The 25,578-nt window shown below is 43.9% G+C and overlaps 1 protein-coding gene across 5 annotated transcripts in view; it reads left to right on the forward strand.

The window, feature by feature from the left end:
• The first annotated feature begins 488 nt into the window (after positions 1-488).
• The window catches only part of LOC100648174, a 177,929-nt gene continuing 152,839 nt past the window's right edge, over positions 489-25,578 (forward strand). The window contains exons 1-3 of one of the 5 annotated variants that reach the window (XM_048410448.1): positions 490-778; positions 9,292-9,661; positions 16,288-16,489. Coding sequence is in view for 1 of the 5 variants with exons in the window: in XM_048410445.1 (XP_048266402.1) it covers positions 748-774; positions 16,288-16,489 (229 nt within the window). In the remaining 4 variants the exon portion in view is untranslated. Of the gene's footprint in view, positions 779-965; positions 1,104-9,291; positions 9,662-16,287; positions 16,490-25,578 lie in introns of those variants that run through there. The other 4 variants (XM_048410447.1, XM_048410449.1, XM_048410450.1 and 1 more) reach the window with 4 other exon arrangements.

Consider the following 25,578-nt stretch of genomic DNA (forward strand, 5'->3'; position numbering starts at 1 on the left):
AAATATCATCGACTATACGACTATACGAACACGACCGACATACGGGGGCAGAGGTAAGAAAAATTCCGTTTTCGGGAAAGCAACGCGCGAAGATACAAGACGCAAGGTACTCTCTGCGGGAAGCAGACCTCGCACGCTCGCGGTTCGTGCGTACAGGGTTGACGGAGAGATGGAAGGAACACGGAAGGGGTGGAAGTGCGCGCAGCTGGGGCCGGAGAGCGCGATCCGCTCAGTAGGTATCGCGACGCGCTGCCGGCCGTAGCGCGCACTCTCCGGCCCTGACTCGAACTGGGTCACAAGCCCTCGGACGAGGCAGCGAACCTGTTCGCTCCGACCGGAGCACACCGGAGCCAGTTGCGCGCCACAGAACACGCCGACCTCACGCGACGCCGTTCTCTCTAATTGACTTTACCCATCTGTTTCTCTCGCTCACATACTCTCTCTCTCTGTCTCTGTCTCTGTCTCTTTGTCTCTTTCTCTTACTCTATCTCTCGTTTCAATACGATCGCTTACTTTTCGACGCGTCGTACACGCTTCTACGGAGTTTCGTGACCGTACGTACTCGTTGGATATCTAGGACGTACATATCACGCAAGGATACACGCGTGTATGTATGCGTGTACACGTATACCGGAGGACGTGGCGTCCTAGAGAGGATCTGCACGGGCGATCTGAAGATCGTTTGGATCGCAACGAGGATCATCGGGATTGTTGGGAGAAGTCGATGGAGAGGAGACTCGGCTTTGGATGAGACCAGCTTGCGGAGGAATTGGGGTTGGTAGGTTTTACGCGGACAACCGGGCTATTCGTTAAGTGTTTGTAGTATTAGTCCGTGCTTCGGAGCACCTGGACAACTCGCGAGGAATTAGCATTATCGTTAAATGTACGTCGTGTATATGGCGATGCGGGTGGTTTGGCAGTGGGGTGAACGGAGGATCGAACGGTGAGCGTGGTCAAGGACGTTCGTGGAACTTGGCTAGAGTTTTACGCAGTTAGAGACTGGCTGTGACAGAGTCTGTGGAAGTTGTACGGCTCATCCTTGGCATTTCGAAACATCCTTGACGTCGTGGAAGCGGGGTGAATCGGGTTGACTGATTCTTGGGGTGAGCGAGGGCTTTCAGTTGCGAGACTGGTCAAGGACGTCTGGCGCGTAGATGGTCTCTCGGTGACGCAAGTTCGGGGAAGTCTCCGGTGGCCTTCGTGTTCGACTTTAAACGCGTGTTTCTCAATGCTATTCCTACAGTGACGTAAATTCGTTCCACATCGGACGGAAATAGTCCGTTAGAAATTTCGAGACGCGTCCAGAGTTCTGCGAAATTGGAGCACGACCCTAACACGGGTTTCGAGCGTTTGGTCGAGAACGTTTAGTCGGCGATTTCTCGGAGAGTTTGAAGTTGGGAAGTCGATCGAGAGATTGAAATCGCTGACACGTTCGAGACGGTAACAGAATCGAGAAGTCAAGGCGAGTCAAAGGGAACGTCGTGCCGAGTGGATCGATGGATTCTTTGTGAGTTCGTTCGAGAAACGCGTGTTCTTTGATCGAGTTGAAAAGCGCCGAGCAAGAGCGCGACGATCGTACGAGCCGTTTTCCACGCTGGTAACGCCACCGAAACGAACAGTTCCGATTCTTCAAAGGGGTCTCGTACATCCACTTAAACTTCACGCGATTTTTCACGCGCAGAAAAATAGCGCGCGCTTTTTTCCTTTCTTTCCTTAACGTTTTCTTCGCCGCCTTTTCGCCAGTGCTCTGATAATTATCTGGAATAACGTTCTCGAAACCTCACGCTTTTCACCTCTTACGTTTTATGAATTTTTCCCAAGTGTCGTGCCAATTCTTCCAGAAGCGACTCCTTTACGCACACGTTTTTTTCATCTTTGTGAATTATGTTTTACGAGTTTCTCTCCAAGTGTCATACCAACTCTTCCAGAAACGAGTCTCTACCCTTGAAAAGAAGGAAACCACGTTCTCTGCTATCCCTTTACAACTGTCACAGGGATCATCGTGGAACCTATTTCGTTCGAATCTTTACTCGAAAATCGTTCGTACAATTCCTTTTATCTTTTTCAAACTTTTACTGCTCGAGCCTCGCCGATTAACACGGCGTTCCTCTTGTCACGTTTCCCACCGAAAAAGCCTCTCTGCACTCGTCAACCGCGTTACTTCCAACGTTGGTCCTCGAGCGTGCCACTCGTTCATCGGTCAAAAGTCCCTGTTTCTTCTACCCTTGTAACCGTCATCGCGTAGTTTCGACTAATAGGTCGCCGTGCCGTCGGGACGCCGAGATTTCACGGTATTAAAAACGATACCGCCGCGGAAATTCGAGCAATCTGTCTGATGGAAGGCCGCCGTTGACAAACTACTTTCAATCAACGTCAGAATATGCCGCGGTACATTTCCAGATTGCCCGTTTCTTCCGCGCTTCGCGTCTTTTTACAACGAACGCGAGCTACCTTCTTCTCCTTTCCTTTCGTCTATTTTCGTTTCGTCCTCGTCCTCTGCTTTTCCCTCTTTGCCCTTTTATCCCGATGCGTTTGTCGTTTCGCTTCGCGAGAATCGTCGCCCACGCTCGCTGTCCGAGAAATCGGTATCTCGCGTGTCCAGAGCAGAGTGTCAGGAGGTCATCCGTGACTTTCGGCTCTTTCGTCCGCTGTTCCTGGGGATCTCGTGATTAATGTACCTGGAGAAGCTCGGTAGACGAGCATCTTGGCTTTTGAATCGACCGAGGGAGAGTTAGGTTTGAGTTATCGGTGCACCTTTTCGCTTGGCTTTCCAGAAGGTCCAATTTATTGCCGCGTGTCTCGTTTTCTTTGCCTCCGAGCGAATCGTTCGATACCTTTTCGAATAATTGCCGCAAGATTTTCGATTCTAAGGTATTCGTTGTTTCATCATTCCGTTCCGTGTGTTCGAACGGTGAACGGATATACAGTCCTTCGGTCTGTTTAACAAATAAGAAATGGCAGCAGCTTGAAACAATATTGTATTTCTTAGGTTTTCGTATTTATCATATTTATAACGACAGTATCTCGAATTTTAAGTAGCACGAGTGCTTGGCTTTCGAAACGATCCAATTACTCCCGTTCTGTTCCTTCGATATCGAATCGTTCGATATTTTTCGAATAATTGCTGGAACAGAATTTTACTTTCCGAGTCTCTCGACTTTGGTTTCCGCGAGTTTAAACAACGAACGAGTAGTCGTTGATAAATAAAGCGAAATTTGTTAACATTTTCCAATAAGCGTAACGAACGAGTGTTCTCATATTTATGATCGACGATACACGTCCTACGTTTCATCGTTTTATTCCGCGTGCTTTAATGATAAACGAGTAGCCTTTTGAATTATTTTATAACAAATGACAGCTCTTCGAAATAATGGGTATCTCGAATTTGAAGCATCGCAAATATCAACTGTTCGCGAATTTTCCCCCCTCTGGGTTACGTAATATCTTGTAGAAGCGGATCGAGCGAATAAAATATCTGGCAGGAAATATAAAATCGTCGACTGTTTGAAGTAGGAGGTAGGTGCTTTAACATTTTCTTTTTATCCGCTGAAAGCGACTAAGCGTTCCACGTTATTTGATCATAGTCGCGGGATCATTAGCGACAAATGCACATAGACGGGATAAAATTGCGAAAGACCATGATCGTTATAAAGGTTCGTTTCTCTGTAATTGTAGGTGGAAACGTTTCATAAAGGTAGGATCATAATCGTGGTAAATCGCCGGTCTTTTCGCTGGGATATCTTTGAAGCGATCGGATATTTTCAAGAACTCCGCAAAATGGTTTATGCTTGGTGCAGTTGTTACGCTCGGGGATGGTTGCTCGTATTTATTGGGTGTCGCAGGTACCGTGTTGTTTAATCGTCGCCAACGTCCGTGAATGGCGACGAGCACAAAGAGCCGAGGTACTCCTGGGTCAGTGTACTCGTGTAAACAGCCTCCATCACGCTGCAAGGCGGTAGTATAGCGTTCCATTCAGACCAACGAATACAACTTGCACGGTATTGTTGAAAGTGTTTCTATCTGTAAATTGTAATGGGAGTTCCTAATGAAAAGGGAGCTCTCGTTGCGACTCATTCTTTACGCACGGTTCGCTATCACAATTTTTCCGACGGTTCTTTATCTCCGATTTCATTTTATTCCGCGTTCCATTTTCGATATTTTCGTCACTCTGTTTATGCCGGGTCGCCGTTTAATGCTGCTACGATTCTCCAATTTTGATATTACAATCTTGCTGTTATTTCGGCAAAAGGAATTTTTAATATTTGAAGAGAAAAAGGAAAGAAAAAGTAGAAAAATGCAAGTTTGATGTATTAATTAAAATACGACTTCTTGTGGTTTATATTTTGTGCAGATCGAAGTTAACTTCGTAAGGTTGGAAAGACGTAATTGAGTGAAAAATGGCCGACAGAACGGAGCAAGGTCGAGATCGATCGAACGTCGTTCGTTTACGCGGTGTCCTTTCGAGTGACGTGGAAAAAATTGAAATATCGCTGTAAGATAATCGTAGGTTTGTTGGAGAGCGTTGCGTTGGCCAAAGAAGGGGCTCGTTTTGCCTCACACTCGATCGATAATTTAATCTTCGCGATTAAATTATTCCATCAATCTTTTTACACTTTCCAATTTGTCGCCAATAAATTTAACAATGGCGTAATCCTGCGACGCAGACGAGTATCCCGAGAAAGTTATACGATCCTTCTTAAATCTTCTGAATTTCCAGAGAAAGAGAGCTTTATCTTCGACTAAATCGATAACTTAATCTTCCAGATTGAATTATCCCACCGAGCCCTGTACATTTTTCAGATGTATCATCGATAAATTTAAAAAAGATCGCATAATGCCGCAACTTTTCCCAGTATCGTCTCGAGAAGTGCGTAGGCCTCGGAATCGTATTTCTGTTCCAACAGAAACTTTAACTTTAATCTTCGAAATTAAATTATTCCATCAATCCGCTCGCGCTTTCGCAAGGCTATAGGACTGCGGCGGCGTTTTATACGTGTTACGTGTTACAAGACACGCGTGTCGCACGTCGTGTCTCCTCCGCCCCAGTAGAAACTGTGCGCTTTAACGCGGCTGTCTACACAGACGCAAGGAACGTTGCATGTCGCGCGTTGTACGCGGAAAACGAAGCGCGTTGACAGTACGACGCACTGTTTAGCATCGGTGTGTGACACGCGCGTAAACTGCTCATTCAGCCAAGATGTTACTTCGGTGGAGAAAACGCGACGTGTAATACGCAGCGTATAAAACGCCCGTGTAGTTGTAGCCTGATATACAAAATTGTCATGCTCGATTTAAAAATTCAAGCGAGATCTTCTCGTCCAAGGGATCTGCGACTCTTCGGCTGCAATTCTCGAACGCTCGTTCGAAAACTCGTGTTTCGCGAAACTCGATTCACGGTAGCTGCGAAAGGTATTTGAACGCCGTTGTATTTATTACGTACCATCGATCGAGTGCAAATATATCAAGTATCGTATCGTTTGGTAGTCTTATTTAAATATCGTAGCAAAAATTTAATGAAAATGAAACATGGAAGCTGATAAAAAAACGATTCGATGGAAAACCGGGCTGTGCGCGAATATTTTTTTGCGGTGAAACGTAAAATTGTATAGAGTGTAAAAATTGTGTGTAGAAAAAAAGAAAAAAAAATATAGGATGTAAAGGGGAGCGTGTGAAACGAGAGAAAAAATCGCTGGCGGATCTGACGAAGGGAAGTTGTCCTTCGACGATGGCAAGCAGGTCAAGTGTGCTCGTCCCGGAGATGACCTTCACGGGTGCAGGATGCAGAATTCTTTCCGCACTGCGCACCCTCGTTCCCTCTTGCTCGCTCTTCAGAACGTTCTTCCTCTTTGCAAACGTGCTAGACAACCACGAGAAGCCGCGTTTCTCTTGACCTTTCACCCGCGGAATCTTCTCTTCCCTCCTTTCTTCCTCTCGTCTTCTCCTCCTAAGTCTACATTGGTCTCGTTCGGGGTGGAGCGGTACAACTATCGACTGGCAACTTCCTGGACTCCGGGGCAACTTTTCCGTCCCGGTTCCACATTGGCCTCGTTGCTCTTCCATCCGACCTAATTTTTTCTTTCCGCGCCTCTTTCGCGCGGGTGTTCGTCTTTTGATAGACTGGTTCGCTCTTCGTTTTAGGTTGCGTTAGGACATTTTTTGGCATTCGGGAACACTGACCTTTGGGGAATTTTAACGGAGAGTGGAGGTCAGTGGAGCGTACTTTCTCAGGTGATGGTAGGTCGAAAAGTAGAACAGGCTCTGACAATGAGTTGGTAGAAAGAATACGATCGAGAAAGAACCGTTCTTTGTCTTTTTCGTGGAATTCCAGATATAGTGGGCGATGAAATAAGAAACTATAGTTTCCACGATTCACGTCCTTTTTTTTGACAAAAACATAACAAGAAAGAAGTTCCCGAGGGATCAAAATCGGAAGCTCGAAGGAGCTGCACGTGGGAATATTCGGATGTTTTATTACAAAGCACGAGGAAACTCCAAATCGTTCTTCGATTCTTTCGGAATTCTATCCAAAAATAAACGGCACATATAAATGAAATAAAGAATTACTGACTACAATCGGCGCATTTCTTGAAAGGAAGATAACGAGCAAAGAATGAAAAAGGAAGAAGTTTCTAAGTAACAGAAATCATAAGCTCGTGGGAATTTTCCACCGAGCGTTCGCCAAGGGACGTAGAAACTCCAAATCTGTCCCTTCTCCGATTCTTTCGAAATTCCAGCCAGAAATAGAAGGCTATGAAATTTCCTCGATCTATGTATTTCTTAAGAAAGAGAACAGAAATGACAAGCAGAAAAAGAAGAAGAAAGAAGCTTCTGAGAAAAATCAGAAGCTGGTGGAAATTTTCCATCGAACGTTTTCCAGGCGTCGAAGAAACTCCAAATCTCAGCTTTTTTTGATTTCTTTGAAATTCTCACCAGAAACAGCAACGAAATAAAGCTCTAGTTTCTATAATATATCACGTATTTCTCGACCAAAAGCAAAATAACAAGCAAAAGGAGGAAAGGGAAGAAGTTTATAAACTCGAGAGGGTCGCACGTGGGAATTTTCCATGGAGTATCTCCCAAGGGACGAAGAAACTCCATTGGAAGCATTTGAAAGATCGTTTCGTCGGTCCAGCGACGAAGGAAACGAAAGTGGTCCGAGCGACGGTGGGAGGACGAGTCGAACGGAAACGGTCGCGTTCGTTTCGCGCTCCGACCACTTGACGGTCGTTGATCAAAAGCGAACGCTCGAGAATTTCTCAAGGAGGGTTGTTCTTTGAAGCTGGAATTCCTTCGAGATCGCTCGGCCGTTTGTCTTTGACAATAATCACCGGTTTCCAGCACTCGACTGTCCTGTTTTTCAAGCGCGATACTCCCTCGTCGAAACGAACGTTCTCTCACAGTCGATGCTCTCTTTTCCTTCCCCCTTTTCTTTTCCTCTCGCGTCTTTTCACGGCTACCGAGAAAATACCTTTCGTTCTTTCGACGCGGCGAGAGACTCGTCAAATATTTTTGACGAATCATTACGAACTTCCGAAGACAACAGTGCCGCGACGTTAATTCGTGTTAGAAAATTAAGTTGCATTCGCTGGTTGCATTGGATAACGCGTCGTGTCGCTGGTGATTAGGTCGTAGAAAATGGGACGTAGAAACGAAGAAAGATAAAGGAAAAACGTTTCCATGAAGCAAGAGAAAAGTGGAGAGGGATGATAGACGGAACGGCCGTAAAATCATTCCTGATGGTTAATTCATAGAGCGTGGCATGTATAAAGCGAAATAAAAGTAACGGGAGACGGGGATAATGCGAGTGTTGCATGAAAAATATTTCTGCGCAGCAATAGGAACGGGGGAGAGCATGATGGATAAAATGATAGTGGTATAAAGGATGCAAGAACTGCGACGAAATAATAACGATTCGAAGAAAAATCCTGCGGGAAAGTTGTGTCTGTATAAAAAACGAGCAGCGGTTTATAGCGAAATGGAGGTAACATGAAGAAGGTATTCTACAATCTGGATAAGTAAACCGACGATATTCTGCGATAACTTATACAAAAACTACTGTATCGTATTCGTCGAGCGTACAAAAGACGAGACCGTGGAAGTTTAAAGGCAGTTTCAAACGAACGACTGTATAAAAGATCTCTTTGAGAAAACATTTTTAGAAGACAGATTCGTATTAAGATCTTTTGCAAAGGTCGAGCGTCAAGGACGAATTATTCGCAGGCAGACTCGATTAGTCGGTGTCCTTGTTCGCGTGTCCTTGTTTCCACGACCGAGGTTGACGCGGTCGAGGACGTACGACGACCCTTCCCGGACCAACCCCTCACTGACCCCTTTTGTCTCTCCAATTCTTCTCCGTCTAACGTCATCTTGCGGTTTGGCCACGAAATTCGGACGAATTCTAGCATTCCAGTAATGTACAATTTGCTGTTCGACCTTACCGCGTAACATAAATCGCAGCGTTCGTTGTTTTTGGTAGAAACGAACCAAAGAGATTGTCGATGATTTCAAATTCTCCATGGAATCTGTAAACTTTCTGCTCCACGATTTTTAAGCTTTCATAGGCGGTGTTAATTGGATCGTTTCTTAGAGTTAGAGAAAAATGCCAGGCAAATTAATCTCAGTCAGAGCGATTTTAATGCTCGTGTAAATAGTATAACACGGTTAGGGTCGAGAAACGTAGCGGCGCGTTAAAAACGAGGGAACCCTCGTTTAACCGAATAATAAAATTCAAGGTTCCGCATGCCGGAACACCGATCCCTGTTTTTTCCCCAGTTTCGTCAACTACCGTTAATAGGAATCGAGGATAAGAACTTTCATCGGGCGGCCAGAGATTTCTCTGACTAAATTAAAAAGAAAATACGTACAAAATAACGTCGCTATTTCTCCGGAAATTAAATATTCCGGCGTAAGTGGTTCTCGCTCACTGTTTTAATTCTGCCGCGCGAAGAAGTCCGTTAACACGGTGGAAATAAACCGCTTTCGAGATGAAAATTCTTGCCTCGTTGCTGGTGGAAAAGGAAGGAAGAAAAGGAAAAGGAAGGAAGAAAAATTGTAGAAGGTTCTTGCTCACCGCCAATCTTGTCCCTGGTTCTTGGAAACTCTTGGAAAACAGCCGTCAGTCGATAGGAAAGCGAGCATTTCCACTTTCCTCCCGCTAACGACTATCCTCGGCTGGCGCACGTCGAAGAAGCAAGTTCAGCCCGCGTCCTTGACCCACTCGCGTGTTTAACGATCCCCGAATCGGAGCCAGCCTAAAAAAAGGAAATTAATTAGAACACGGTCGCGTTGCAGAGGAAAGGGGCCGCGAGACAGGAATTAAAGGGAGAATCGATCGGTTTCCAAGGGATCTGCGAGCACGCGAATTTCCAGCGAGGCGACATGGCCCACGAGTACAGGGATTATCGCGACGACTCGTAATCGCCAGTTCTACTTTTTCCTGTTAATAACTGGCTGAATCTTGTGGCGGAATAAAGTCGCCGAGGTTGGTGATTAAAACCGAAAGATGAGAAATTTGAACACCTAAAAAGCTGGGCCACGGCTTTTCGGATTAATCGATCGCGAGCTATGACGTTGTGTCGTGTGCATTTGTGACGTGTTTTGGATTTTCGAGGAATTCTGCAGCCACGTCGCCGGGATCTACGCAGGTGAGCTTGTACAACAAGTACGTAATATTTTCAATAAAATTTCGTTCGACCCGTGCATAGTAGAAATGGAGCGGTATCGCGAGTATTTACGATTGAAAAACTTTATTCCAACTATACACGATAGCTCCGTGAGAAATTGGAGAAAACTCATCCGAGAACAATCTAATCAGCGCCAAGTTCTCAAAGTGGTAAATTACTTGAAATAATGCCGATTACCTAAGAACTCTAGTTACATGAAATTTTAGTTACGAACTAATTCCACGGTCGAAGTTGGAACTCGTAGAGAATTTTCAAATAAGAATCATCGCGATTAACCTTCGTCCGTGTCTCACTTTCGCTAATTCATCTGTCCCTGGCGAGTCAAATTGGGACAATGGTGAAACATCGATGAAACGAAAAGATAAATAATTGATTTTCCACTTTGCCGTTTATGTGCATTCGCGATAAGTCTCCTTCGGGGATAGCGAATTTCAATCGCACGTATTCCACTTCCCAATGCTTCCATCTTACCGTTCTTAGCTCTGAAGAGAAGACAAAGAGAATAACGAACGAAAGGCGTCTCTTCTTCTCTTCTTCAAACTCTGATATTCAAAGCTATACGTGTCTAGTTGAATTCTGAGAGGATTGTACAACGAACGCATAATAGTCGCGCAACGAATACAAAGCGACGAGTTAGCCATCGATGGAACTGATAAGAATAATGTATGTCGGATCGAACAAACTTTGTAATCTCCTGTAACAAATATCGTCACACCTTTTTATCGCGTGTTTCGCCATTCACAGCGTTAAATTCCACGTTAGAAAAATAAGAGTCGCAAAGTCTCGGATCAATCTTTCCGTAAAAGGCGATCTTCTACGCGAAAAACGTGTCGAATTGACACGAGGCATGGGCGAGGGTTAAACTTCGACTTGCTGGAATTTCAAAGTCGGCGAAGGACCGGTAGAAATCGATCGAGATAGTAGCGCATTCTCAGCAGCGTTCTTATCACTGTTGTCCGCGTTAAATCACAGATAACGGACTAATCTCGTAGATTCACGTGCTCGTAAAGCAAGAAACGCTTGCAATATCAGATTTTCCGCGGATTCCCTGGGATCTAGTCGATGGAACCCGTCGTTGGCAGTGTTCTTAGAGAAAAGGAGAATCGATGGAGAAGTCGGTGTAATCTGGATCGTTTGGTTGCGAGGCGAGGCCACGTCCGCTCTGTTTCCCAGGATTTTTAAAGTTCGCCCGATACCTCCGCGCCCCGTCTAGGGTTATTTGCACGCTAGACGAGCGACAATCCGGATGGAAAATTAATTTACCTTCAAAGAGAGGGCAAAGGAGCCAGAGTTGGCTCGCCGGGATCGAGTCGCTTCTCTATCGGTTCTCTCGATACGCGACCGATCGAGATCATTCCGAGCACTCGAATCGAAAGCTTCCCGTTTTCTAAGGAAGACTCGTGATACCCGTTTGAAAGAACAGTCGGAGTGAAAGGTCGAGATGCTTCGTTGAAAATGTTTCGGACGGGCCGACGTCTCTTACGTTAGAATCTTGTTCGATTTAATACAGCGTAGTCCGGATTAACGAAGGTGCTTACGAAGAATTCGAATTAGATCTTAATTAACCCCGTTGATTGTCTAGACACAATTACTCCAAGTTTGCCTTCATAAAGAAACTTAATTTTACTGCCGCGTATTACGACCTCGCTAATTCCCAACAAATTGATTTTAATTACGTTTTAACCCTACGATATCATAAAAACATTGCCCCGCGATTTTCGCCAAAGTTCCTTTCCGACGACCTGCCAAAACGTTCAAGGAACGAACTTTATGTCTTTCGATATTTTTAACAAAAATTCCATCGAACCAACTGGATGTTTTCAATGAACATTGCAACGAGTAAGCTTTGTATTTCTAATGTAAAATCTGTAACGTATTAACTGTACGCTTTTAACGAAAATAGCGAACGAATCGACTTTATGCTTGAAACACAAAAATTACCAGTAATCCTCGGTCGCTGTTTGTTCTCGAAAGAAAAGAAGAGAAGAAAAAACAAATCTGTATTTTCCGATGCTGGTAAGCAGAGCAGAAGAATAGAAGTACATCGAGCGTTCCGTCTGCCGTTTCTTTTTTTTTTTTTTTTTTTTTGGACACGATGGAGGTTGCGACGATTCTCAGACCCGGAGCGTAACCACTGGCCGTAAATTGGCACACCCCCGAGAGTAAGACCTCGAATTTATCTCGTGGAATAACCGCGGACGTAGGAATGGGACGATCATTCGGCCCACGGTCGCCTTGTCGAGTTTCCTTTCTTTCTCGTGACACCCGAAGGAATTTCATTACGCCGTGCCGCTCATTCCTGCTGACCGAAACAACGTTGCGCCGATTTCCTCGACACTTCTCTACGAAAACTTTGCCTTCTTATCGTGGCAATTATGTTTGTATATTTTTTAGAACGCTCGGCTGACTTTTGTCTCGAGTCTGGTCGAATAGCGTTTGTTTGAAAACGATTTTATGAAGTTAAGTTTCCGTACGTTTCTAGACGCGTTCCTCTTTCCGATATTTTAATATAATAATTGCAAATTGCTGGATATCTCGGACGCTTTCAGTTTGTTATTTTAAATCTTCGTTTCCTGTACCTACAGTGGCGCACAGAAACTTTCTACGTGTATGTATATATACAAAACGTTTTAAAATTTCACAAATACCACAACGAGGTACGACTATCCTGATATTTTGATAATCCTGTATTGATGAAATTTGAAACGGATCTGTAAATGTATATGCAAGTTGCAAAATATTTATCGCAAGCATACACCTCGCGAAGATCATCAAGGAAATTGAACGGTCAATTATTCGCTGCATTCATAAGCCACGATATGTAATCATAAGATCATCTTTAATACTAATTGTACGTTTAAAGCTACTATTCACGCTGTATACTAATTTTTCACCGAGTCTATGCTTGCGAAAAATGTCTCGCAACTTATATATACATTATCGGATTGGTTCCAAATTTCACTGTCATAATCACGATAGTTGCGTCCAGTTTCCTATAATGTACGTAATGTATTCATTAACCCTTTCGCTTCGGCAGTCCAGTCCACTGTCACTGAACGGAAACGCGTGCCGGAAATACGCACAGTGTGCGTGGTTGCTGTATATACGTTTTCCTAAATCTTAAATAATAACTGTGCCGAATGAAACAATCTCTGCTCCAATATGATAAGTATAATTTACATCTTTAATATGAAAAGACTTACAAAATCACAGGTAGTATAGGCATTTATATATTTACAAGACTTTACGATCAAATGTTTAATATAATTAATTATGAAACGCAAATTAGTAAATATATTAATATGCAAAGATTAGTAATGTAATTCTGAATGATATATTTTGAAACAAGGATCTATACATAAGCCTACGTTGCAATCTTTACACTCACATCGTGATTAGGATCTTTTATCACTTTTACTACAAACGACACTTACGTTTGTCGTCCAGCGTAATTCGGCTAAGTTTCCTGCGGGCCCAAATCATTGTTTATCGCCTTCTAGTCATTGCAAAGAAAGGATTATTTAGTTCTGAAATGGAGAAGGCGATAACCTTCCAGATAGAATATTCCGAGGGATCTCATGGCAGATATCTCAGATTTTTCATTTAGTCGAGAAGCATACTCGTGAGACGTACATCAATGATTTTTTCATTCTCAAAATGTTCAGTAAACAGCGTGGGAACATATTTGAAAATGAGGAGAGTAGTTGGAATGTTTTAACAAATACCATGCGATATAGAATAATGTAATATATTATCCAGAATATAAATTAATAAAAAGTATGGTATAGTGTGTTTTTAATATTTTTATCTCGTATATCCTATATATAATATCCTATATTTAATTAACTCGAACAAGAAGAGCGTCACCCATACTTTGGTGACGGGAAAGTATACCCCACGGAAGTATACCCGTCACATAGATATGTGTGACGTGGCGACGAACGTGTTAAGAAGCGATTAATCCAATCAATCGATAAAATCAACAGAAAATGATCTGCCGATAACGAAAAAATATATTATTGACTACAGATAGCACTTGTATGTGTATCATTTGGATGCCGGACTCAGGAGTCGTCGTGTGATCGTCGTCTATATGCGAAGTTCGAAGCGAAAGGGTTAAAAAAGCAGTCTGCGGCAAACGTTCTAATATTTTCGCGAATCACCGTATTTTTCACCATGGGAATTTTCTGTGATTATTTCCGACCATTTACTTTTCGATAAATTACGACAATGGTTGGAGTTCGTGACGATGTAAATTTACCGAGAAGCATAATATTCTGTGATATGGACTATTGTGATTTGTTTACTTTCAGCCGAATGTATTAATTGATCTAATAGGATCTCGTTGAAATCCGGACGCGCTAATCTCGTCTAACACCGAAACGTAACCATTCTGTTTCGACACAAGCTACTATGTGTAATTGCCTAAACGTTTCAACTCCCTTTAATCCGAGACTAACAACTTAACCGTTCTAATTTTAATTTCACGTAGCTCGAAGCTAATCCACTTTTAACACGCCAAATCATCTTCGCTAGCTGTAACGTCAGAGCTATAATAACAACTGAATATATTCCTATAATATCAGAAATAAGCCTAATCAGTGGTAGATAAACAATTCTAGCTAATTTAGAGCTCGATTAAAATTTCTTTCGTTGTAGCTTTATAGTTTTTACTGCTCGCGTGACTCTATGAAAACTGAACTTTCTTTCCAGCTCTACATTCCCACACGAACCAGACACGTTTAATCTACCCAGACTCTGTTAATTTAGAATTTTAAATTCTCGACTATCGACTGTGTGCTGCAAAAAGCAGCACGTTTCAACGCTGGATACCGCACGGTACACGGATTACAAAATTCCTACGATGCTAAAATACGACTAACATTGAGAAAGCAATGGAAGATTTAAGAAATGGAAGATAAATCGATCGATGTTCATATTCACGTTCGTTTCGATTCGAAGAAACGCTGAACCTTTTGTTTTTGCGTTAGAAATAGCTTGGCAACAAATTTAACGCGGTTGTCCTTTTTCTTCGGCTAACAGTGGAACGTGCTACTTTTCGCGATGGATTACCGAAACGTGCTAGTTTTCGCAGCGAAAAAGCGCAACGTGCTACTGCTCGTCGCTATAAATGAAAACATGCTACTTTTCAAGTGCAAACTCGGAAACCGCTGGCTCTCGCCGTTACAAAGTCCGCCAGTCTTCGTAATAGAAACGAATCGCGTCGTTTTTCGCGACGCAAGCAACTACAACGCTTAAACGCTCCAATTTAAACACGCGGATCGATTCCAATTCTCTAGAATCTCCGTTACGCCGTCGTTTACTAGCCACGCGTGAATTCCATAAAGGTTTAATCTTCGTTTGAATTCCAAATCAGTCGTGCGGTTGCGTGTTGGCGGGATCGGCGGCGCGTTAACGGGGTTCGTTCTCTGGAAACGCGATTCGCGCGAACGACCAGTGAGCTATTGCGTAACGCTAGCGTCGTTACGTCCGCCATTAACTTACGTCCAGGCTATTCCACGAAACAATGTATTTAGCTTAAAAGCTTCCAACGACCATTTTAATCGGAGGAACACGAAACTGGGTGGCGCCCAACGTTTATCGCGGATAAAAATTGGCCAACGACACGAAAAGAACGAAAGTAGGGTAATTTGAATAAAATCGAGATCCGTGACAGCGATTAACGCCACTTTATCAAATATTCGTCTATTTTTCTCCGCGTTTCTTTCGTTTTCGAAACACCGTTGCCGTAACGTCGTTGACGGCTACGTGAATCGACGTTTTTCATTTTGCGAACGTTGAGGACGGCGGGACGCGAGTCGACGTTTCCCATTTTATTTGATTCGATAGGTTTCCGAAAAACGCGCGTCAGGTTCGCTTTGTTTCAAAGTATACCGTCAACAACGTGTTAATGACGACTTTGATGTCGGAATTCTGAACTCTGATCAAATAGAAATTTTATTGCTGTTTCACAGTATCGATCATGACGTGGAAATGAGAATTCATGGATACGGAGTGGCGATCGAGGAGTGGCAGATCGAACGTTTTATCTGGACTCTATTGGTATCGATAACGAGAGAGTAGTGATTCTTCAAACGTAACGCGAAAATCGATGTATACGCGGTATCGCGTGGAGATCGAGCCGAGCGTGACGAGTGTTGCATACGTGATGTCATTAAAGTTGTAGGATGTCATGCAGCATGAACAGCACGATTGAAAAGCGAGCGAGTCTTGAGCGAATCGTCGAAGAACAGGCAGAGAATCGGAATTAACATTTTCGAAATCCATTCTGTATCTTCTACGGTAATTTCATTTTATATCCAACGAATAAAATCGTAATATTCTTACAGAGTTAGCAACGTTTCATTTCCATTCGAGACATTCGCCGATGTATTCAACAATTTTGAAGATATTCGCGGAGAACAATTTAAATGGAACACCACCACTGCGTGCCATTGTATCACCGTTGTAATTCTATTGTTCGGGTGTATAATACCGTGCGACGTGTATAGTCGTATTCTATAACAGCTATTCGAGCCAAGTCAGCGCATAACGAAAGAGTTAGAAGCGCTTACGATAACCGATCGTTTTCCCTTCTTTGCAGACAGTGTTTCATGTTCCTGAAATCGTCGATAGATCGTTGGTGCGCGGTGTTGCGATCGAATCGGGATCGCCAGTGATCGTGAAGTTTAAAAGCTGCTGGCCGAGCGTGTGGCTGGTAGGGCGAGAAGCCCGATCGACCAAGGATCGTTCGAACGAGGGTGTCCCTTTCACCGGAACAACGGTGCTGATCCTCGGCATGAAGGGTAAGTCCTTTGAAATCCTATTCACACGATAGAAACGCTATTCCTCCTCTTTTTCTCAAACGTGAAATATCTCTATCGTCGCCTTCTTCGGTCGCGAGCTTGTCTCTCGAATTTCGAGCAAGCAGAAGCTTATCTCTGACCCTCGACGGTGAGAAGAAGCAACCTGATGCGAACGCAGCGATCGAATACACGAGTAGATAAAAAAAAAAAAAAAAAAATCTAAATTGAGCTAGGATTGCCTTTGGATACTATTACGCGTGACACCAATGGTGGCCAATCGGGAGGAAATTCGATGGTTACCATTAAACGAGATAGCAGATTAATAGCGTAAAATTCACGCAATTTCTAGCAATTTCGCATTTACTGCAACTCGTCCCACGATATCAACGACAAATGCCGTTCCGATCGGTTACCGGTGTTTTTCGAAAGTGCTCGTATTTTTATGACATTCAATGGGAGCGTTAATGACGGAAGCGGAAAAAATTTGCGAAATCAACGTTGGCGAACGATGGCTGGTGGTTGGAACAGCGCGTAACAGCTGTTTTGCATAACCTAATTAGTCAGCGAGCCGCACACGCTGGCCGGAATTAAAATTGAAGCTCGAGCGGGTCGCACCGCCTCTCGCAGCATCGTTCCCTTCGACCTTTTCCGGTAGACTGGCTGCGAGAACTCTCGAGAATAGAATTTGTTACGTCGCCATCTGGCGTCGGACCATTTGCCTACCTTTCGAAGCGGTTCTACGGGGAAATACCCCAAGACGTTATACGGTAGCATAGCAACTAGGTTGGACATGGGAACGTACCGAAGGTTTCCACGAATGGTAACGATATTTCTCTCGGAAAGTCGTACTTTGCAAGGATATTCGAGCGTTAGTGAAACGTAAAATCGCGAGCCGACTCGGTCGAACGACCTCCGACCTCCGGAGTAACGTAAATTCGACGGCTAGCGCGAATAGAATCCTCCGGAGGGCTATTCGCCGACGAATTTGATTGCTATCACCCGAATTCTCTTTATGAAACATTTCAAACGACGTGGTCGGAACGACGTAAGCGAAGAAGGATTTTCGCGAATGAAAAGGATCGCACGGCGGAAGGAAGAAAATTGGTGGACCACGGCTGGTTGAAATCGGCAGGACAGAGATTAATCTCGCGATTAACAGAGCCGGTCGTCCGGTCGAAAACGAACATCGCGATCGTAGTGGCCTGATAATGGATTATCTGCTCGCGGGCATAATGTATCGCCCGCTGTCACGGCGGCCACGATGAATCACCTGGCTGCGACTTTCTCCGGTGAACGTCTCTCCAATTAACGCGGCTGAAAGCGACGATTAAGCGATTCGCTGGTAAATAATTTTTAAGCTCGCGCTGCTCATTTTTACGTAGGGAACGTTTCCACAGTGCCGATCGTTATCGTTTGGCAGCCACCCGAGTTCCTTTCCTCGCAACCAAAATGCCAGTTTCTATGACTCGATCTCTTCTTTTTCTCGTAGTATCGAGTCAATCGTGACACGGATAGTGATATACGATAGACACAAACGTCATTAACACGCGAATTTTGTATATTTTACGTCGATTGTAAAATGTTATTATATAAAGTTTTTTAATACGATATTACTTGGATTATTTGTATCGTTGAAAATTCTTTAGCCCGTGAGATTCGTCTTATTTTGATTGTACTACAAAATTTAGTTACACGTGGGTCACCGATGACCACCGTAGCAGCCGGCGTGTTAATTTAACTCGCTTCCCCACACAGGGCGAGCTATCTCGAGATACGATAACGTTCGTATAATGGCCACGGCCCAGAGTTGCCCTATTATTCCAATTATGTACAATCGTAATCAACGTGCCATCAACTGCGACAAACCTTGTATATCAGTAAATGTTAATAATTACCGTAAGACGAAAATTGCCCGACGAATATCCTTTTCCTATCGATCGGAAGAATCTGGCGATGGATCCAACCAGGGTAACCGATTAATTGTTAATCAACGATGGCAGCGGCCGAATAATTAGCGCCGCCAGGACTATCAACACAAGCGAGTTGGTACTTATTAACGGCGAGTTAATCGCGGACGGTCGGTAATTTATTTCTCGCGAGTTGCACTCGGCAGTGTCGAGTACAGCAAATATTTATCTCGGACTTGCTCTTTGAAACTGGCGAAAGTGGCTGTCTAAACCGCGCCTCTTTTTTTTTTTTTATATTTGCCCGACACAGCGGCGAAATTAAAATTTCGCCTCAAGGGAGGGAAAGGTCGTGGGAACTTCGAGTCTGGAAAATTCGCCACTTCTACTGTTCCTCTTTTTCCAACCGGTCTCTGCGGACACGGGGCGCGAGAACGCGCAATTAGTGGCACGAGTGGAAAGGAAAAATTTTAAATGCCCCGCGCAATCTCTTAGATTCGATGAAATTCCATAAAAGCATGGAACTTGCGAAAAGATACGGTGCATAAGGTGGGAAGTATCTTGTTCCATTGATACGTTCGATTATCAGCTACATGTATCGATGTTACTATTATTTGGTATCTCTCAACGATGTAACGCGTGCCCTGGCTATGTTCGAGTAAAACCAAGCAAAAGAATTTCTTCTCAATCTCTGTCGTCACAGGAGACTGGGAATCCTAGAGATTCTGCCGAACGTGTTAATCGACAAATGTTATGATTTGCCGCGCGTTTCCTTTCGAACGCGTGCAATGCCAATTTGTAAAAGTTGGAAGCGGCGCTCTGTAGCAAATATTTTACCAATTAGTTAAATCGACGCGCAACAGGCGAACCACGGGTGTCAAGAGTCTTCAGAAAACTTCGCAACGTCGAGGCACACGGCACGCGAAAGATATAACACTCGACTCGAACGTGAAACAATTAATTATCCCGTATCGAAAGGTGGCGTAATTATTTAATTTCGCGCTTCTCTGTGGTTCGACTCTTTCGTAAACACGGCACGCTGATTTCCAAAGGTTTCAAGGGTGTTACGTAGGTAGTACCGTCGCAATTAATTGAATCGCGGCGCAACAGACGAGATCCAGGCGTGGAGAGGGGTCGTTGAAGACGGCCGATAGAAAATCCTCGGCAAATTACCGCGAAATTTCGCGTTTTGCGTTTGGATACGCGCCAGCCGTTCGGTTAAAGCGCGAATTCGCGATGAAGGGTTACGGGGAGTAAGCTGCAGCTCCAACACACTGGATCGGCTCAAAAGTTCCTCTCTCTCTCTCTCTCTCTCTCTCTCTCTTTCGCTTTCTAGCCCCAGAAACTGCGCAGTAATTATTGCATAACTTCGACAGAGTCTCTTTGTTAACAACGAAAGCCTCTCTCGAGACGAGTATCCGATATTGAGCGCTCGAGGAAGCGTAAACTTGGTCTTCACGCTTCGGTTTCCGGTGCCCGTCATCGGCCATTCCCTCCTCTTTCGCCTAGCCGTTTGCATAACTTCTTTTTCCCTGGTGCGCTTTCGCGCGAGCATTTTTCTATTTCCCACGTGGGAAGTCGCGGGAGCTCGTAACATTTTGCATTACACGCTGTCCCGGCTTGCTTTGAACCTTTTCTGATTTTTTTTTTCCACCGCATTTTCTCTTTTACACGCCGACTCTCCACCGTTTTGCGTTTTCCGTTTTTTACGATTCTTCGTATATAGTCAAACAACTTCCTTCGCCGCCGTTGGTCTCGGCGAGCTCAAACGTTGACAAACGAAAACCTCAAATATTTAGCGGTGGCACCTCGACCGTGTTTGTTTCTCATCCATCCGCAACTTTCTCGCTACTTTCGCCTCTTTTTCCTTCCGTGTCGTTCCTCTTAATTTAATAGCCTGTATTTCTCGCGGTTCTGTCCTTTCTCTGTGCCCGGTCTTTCTGAATTTGTCTCGCTTATCTTAGTCTCGCCTCCTTTGACTCCATTTTTCTTCCATTTTTACACACCGATCCGATTATTATTTTTCGCGCCGGATTGTCAGCTGTTCGTCGTCAGACGGTTTAATAACTCAAGCGAGTCAGCCTCTTCTTCGTTTTTCCGAGAGCAGCTACATCGTAAATATTGAAACTCTAACGATCCTCGGTGTTCAACGCGAGACGTCTGAAAGACCTTTCGAACGTTCGAGCTTTCCCAAGCTCGAGAAGAACTTCGGTGTAACACGTGTATAGACGCTTATTAAACGATGCATAATTTTACGCCATCTAATGAATTTGAAAACTTGTGCCAGAGCAAAGGGGAAGGTAAATCGCATTAGAAAGCTCGAGGAACTCGCGGGGAAACTTCGTTCACGGTACTCGTAAATCTTCGAAAGTCCCACAGGGACTCTCCTTCGTTACTTCAAAGATCCACCACGCTTTCATCACTTTTTAGTACCCGCTTAATGGTCAATGGGAAATTTTTGTAAATTTTTCAAGCCGCTGCAAGGAGCAACGTCTAGTGGAAATCCACCAGGACAGATTAACGCGTTATTGATGGAACACTTAGAACAGACGTTTTTAATTTTTTAAATATCACGTGGAGGAGACGCGAAACGACGTTTGTTATATTGTTCGATTTAACATATTTTCTAAAAATATGAGGCTGCGAGACTGTGGTACGAATTATTTCACAGTATAATATATACAATATAATATGTTAATACAATAATTACTTATGTATTAAATAAATAATAATATTACAAATTATAGTCCGTTCGTGCAAACGACTGTGTTTATTTTACAGATAGAAACCAATTTAACTAACGCCGGGCGGACTTAATTATTAAACCTCTCCATTAAAAATTGATCTTATCTTAACAAACGTGTTAAAAGAAACATCGAAGGGAATAATTTTGGAATAAATCTTGAGCTGGTCATCGAACAGCATTAAAGATTTGTTAATTATTTCTATATAATTGTTCGCAAGTGTGTTTCCTTATGTTACGTGAATTTTAAGGTTCTAATAGGACATTCGACGAGTCGACGTGCCTTTAATATCGAAAAATATTCTTTGAATATTACATGAATTTAATCGACGACCCAATATGAACAAAATATTCATGCACCATGAATCATTCATTATGATTTCCATCAGGGGGTAACTTTTCTTGCCAAGTCGGTGGAACTGAGATTTTCTAAGCGAGTTTCGCGATTTCAAATTCCTGTCCGCGTTATTAGACGGATGAAGCTTATGGCCACGGTAGATAGCTAGGTTGAGAACTTGCGGATAATCGCGTTAAAACACAGCAAGCTACTCGGGCCCTCGTTAATCCGTTCCGATGAAGTATAGCCGGCTCGATAGTGGGAAGAGTCTGGCCGACGTTTGAGAAATTCGCTTCCGTTACCGCCTATTCCCCGATTGATTAATATCCTCGAAAATTCATCCAGCCAGCTCGAATTTTAATTTTCAAATAACGAGTTTCGTTTAACGTTAATTCGATTAACAAATTTCCGATTCGTTACACTGGCAATAAATTCTCAATTTTCCAATATCGCAGAATCACAATAACACTCGACGCTAGCGCGAATTTCAATAATATCCGATGGTAATCAAAATTTAATAATTGCGATAATTTCCATGCGATTTTCTCGTAGACTAAATTTAGCTGCACGCCTACGTGTAACAGTTTGTATGGACTTTAGGACGGTCTCAGCTAGGATCGGATAAGGACCAGACGGCGCGCATCCCTTCAACGCCGACAATCATCTCGATACTTTAATCCAATCTACAAGTCCATACACCCTTCGTCTGACCCCTTATGATCCTCACGAAAATATCCTTCGCATGAGCCGAAGATCTCCATCTTGCTAACCTATCTTCAACATCATCTTCGTCCTTATCTTCATCTCCCACGCTACGGCGATTCAACGATCGCTCTGTCGTTCTATACCAGTGTTTTAAGAAATGTTTCCTGACATAACGTCGTGCCTGGTCACACTCGCCCTATACCGGTCTTAAACAAAATTATTTGTTTCAGGGTCATTCGTAAGTCGGACAAAACGAGCGACTCTAAAATCCAAAATCCAACACCTGTAACCAGAGGATTTTCGCGAAAGACTAAAGTTAAAGAAAGACTCTAAAGGATACGATCGTATCAGATATACCGTCCCTTTTTTAGAAACATCCTGACCAAATTATTTCTCTCGAAGAAAACCCTGCAAATCTCTCGGTACATAGGAAGAATCTCGGTGACGAGTCCCTCCGCTTCCGGTTGCTCGTTGAATTGGCCGAAACGCAGGAAACGGTACCCCATCACCGTGGAAGGAACGTTTCCCCAGGTTGCGATCGCTTCGAAGCTGGCTGACTTTCGCGTGTTCCATTTTCGAGGGCGGATCGATAAGCCCGATGAAAATTCCGGGTTCGGACCACGCCGGCAAACCGTGGAACGTTTCGCGTAATGCGTCGCGGTTCTCGGTGAGCCGAGACGAACGCCGACCGGATAAATAATCGATCGATCGGCGTCGTGGCAGCGCGCAACAAAGTTGACGATGGCTACGGACCGACTCTGCCTATTGGCAGAGAGTTACGCAACATCTCTGGCCACCGGTGACCTCGAAACGCTGTGAACCGCTTGGAACGCAGCGCGAAATGCCTCGAATGGCTCGCCGCGTACCTTCGAAACCGGAAGTCCAGCGAGCCGTTGCTAAAATTTCCGAATCCTTGCGAGGAATCGTTGGATCGTGTTTGATCATCGACCAAAAGGGTTTCCCATTGATCGGAATTCTTCTGTTAATACGTTTATCGAGATTTTACGTAGAAATTAGACGTCGATGGGAAGATTCGAGAATTTTCTCTGGATATCGTTCAGAGGCAACGAATCTCAAATTGAGAAATATTTTACGATCTGATCTATTTTACATTACCGATAGAAACCTTCTATTTGGTTCTTTTCGTTCTCGACTGGTTAGAATTCTCGCGTTAACTGGATCAATGGAATTTTACATAGGAATTAAAAGTTTAAGAGAATTGGATAGAAGTTAGAAGCGACGAAAGGATTGGAGAATTTTCTCTGAAGATAGTTTCTAGCCAACGAACCTCAAAATTGAGGAATATTGTTTGCCTTGGTCGGTTTTAAAGTACCGATAGAAACCTCGAAGCATCTAACACGAATCCGATACAGCTCTATTTATATGACACAGTCGGGAGTAACTGGATCAGTCGGATAATACGTGTCCATTGGCTCCTCTTTTTTCCGCTGTTTATAGGTTCGCATAATCGGAGCTAATTTTCATGCACGATAGAATTTCTTTTATCCGAAACGAACGAAATATTTCGGATAATACGAATTCCCTTGCTACCTCCCATCAACCGCTATGAGTTTCGATAATAGAGATCCACGTTCGGATAACTGAGATTGAACAACCATTTCCACACAAATTGTGTGAAATTATACGTCAGCTTAGACAAAACACGCGGACGTGTACGATTTCGGAATACGCAATCGTCTAACTGAAAGTACGTACGAGCATAGTTCGAATAAAGAGGCTCAGCTCGTATAACAGACGGTAAACGGAAAGTGGTTCGTATAAGCGGAGGTCGGATAAACGGAATAACTGAATTTTGTTACTCGTTCGAAGACGAAAGTGAAATTAAATTGGACTGAAATTTGAAGTAATACCGAGGCAGAAATATTAATTCATAAAGCGATAGATCGAGCGAACGGGAGTTGGATAATAAGAGTCGAGTGACGCATTCCAAATGTAAACCGAGTACTGCGGCGACGTTAGTTCGGGTAAACGGAGTTCGCATAAATGGAGTTTTACTATAAAAATACTTGCCATACACTATCAGAGTTTATGCAGACAGTCTGTGAGATAATGCAAAAAGTTGTGAAAACCGTAGGTTACAACCGTTGCACAGGTTCGATTCCACGCGGACCACTAAAAATTCCGAGTAAACGAACTTCCTGCATGGCATTCCGACGGGAAGCCGCGGAATTTCCCGTAACGCGGACTCCGCAACGATTCTCTTTGGCGACCAATCCGCGCTCGAATCTTCGTCCATGGAACATTAATTAGTGGACGGATCGATGCTCGGCGTTTCTTTTCTCTCGCTGAGCCTCCCTTGCCCCCATGTTTTCCCCGGTCCCTGTGTTTTCCTCATCGGCAGCCCCTTTATTAAGCCTTCGTTGTCCGAGCTGCTTTTCAATCCGGCCGCTTTTTCGTCGCGTGTCTTTGATCCATTGGAAACCGTGGAGCGTTTTCGAGACACGGGAAAAATCGCGGCGGAATAATGGAAACCGAGGAATCAAACCTGCTCCGATCTCAAAACCAGTATTTTCTCCTTCTTTGCTTCCTTGCTTTTCCTTTTTAACGTAAAACAACGATTTTAGAAAGAACGATTATCCGAAGGCTGCGCGCGTCCAACCGGCGGCGACTCTCTAATTGCAACGTGTTCGCACCAAGTGCTTGGCTCGATATTTTTCATAGCGCGTTCCTCCTCAGAAAGTAAAATTAAACAAGCTACCGTAGCGTAATTTTCATTATGGAAATTAAAGTATCCTTCTTCGCAATTATGCAAATCCACGGAAACTGAATAAAAAAGAATCAAAATTTCGTCGAAAGAACGTACCTGAAGACGAGAAACGGAGGTGCGTAAAAAAGACAAGCGAGCAACCGTGGCGCCTGACAGACGCGTTTAATCGTCGAGCGGTGCCGGAGTGTTCCTCGAGACGCGGAGGCCACTTGAAAAATTCATCCTCACCTCTGGCAATCCCAGAGGAAAATCGAACAGAGCTCGAGGACCACCGCGAGTCCTCCACAGTGAATTTTCCTCTTCGTACCGGTCTTATCGCTCATGGATATTCATATTTCACTGGTTTATCGATCCCAACGGTGTGGAAACTCAATGGATTTATCGGGAAATAATTTCGTTAGCAACGTATTATGAGACGAAGCTTTTTCCTTGGTTATTTGTTCCCGGATGAGTGACGATAGAACGAACGATAAAGAGTCGATAACGTGGACAAAGTAGCGGGAATCGGTCGGCGGAGTTCGCGATTAAAACTTTGCTCGTGAAAAGTGTCATCCGTTCGAAATCGGCGCATCCAGCTCGCGCAGCGATTCTATTTTCCAATTTTTCAGGCTGTTCAAACACGCGTACGTAGGTCTTCGTAACGCGCCGTACCTGGCTCTCGAACGACGCAAA

Source organism: Bombus terrestris, chromosome 11, assembly GCF_910591885.1.
Source record: "Bombus terrestris chromosome 11, iyBomTerr1.2, whole genome shotgun sequence".
NCBI lineage: Eukaryota > Metazoa > Arthropoda > Insecta > Hymenoptera > Apidae > Bombus > Bombus terrestris.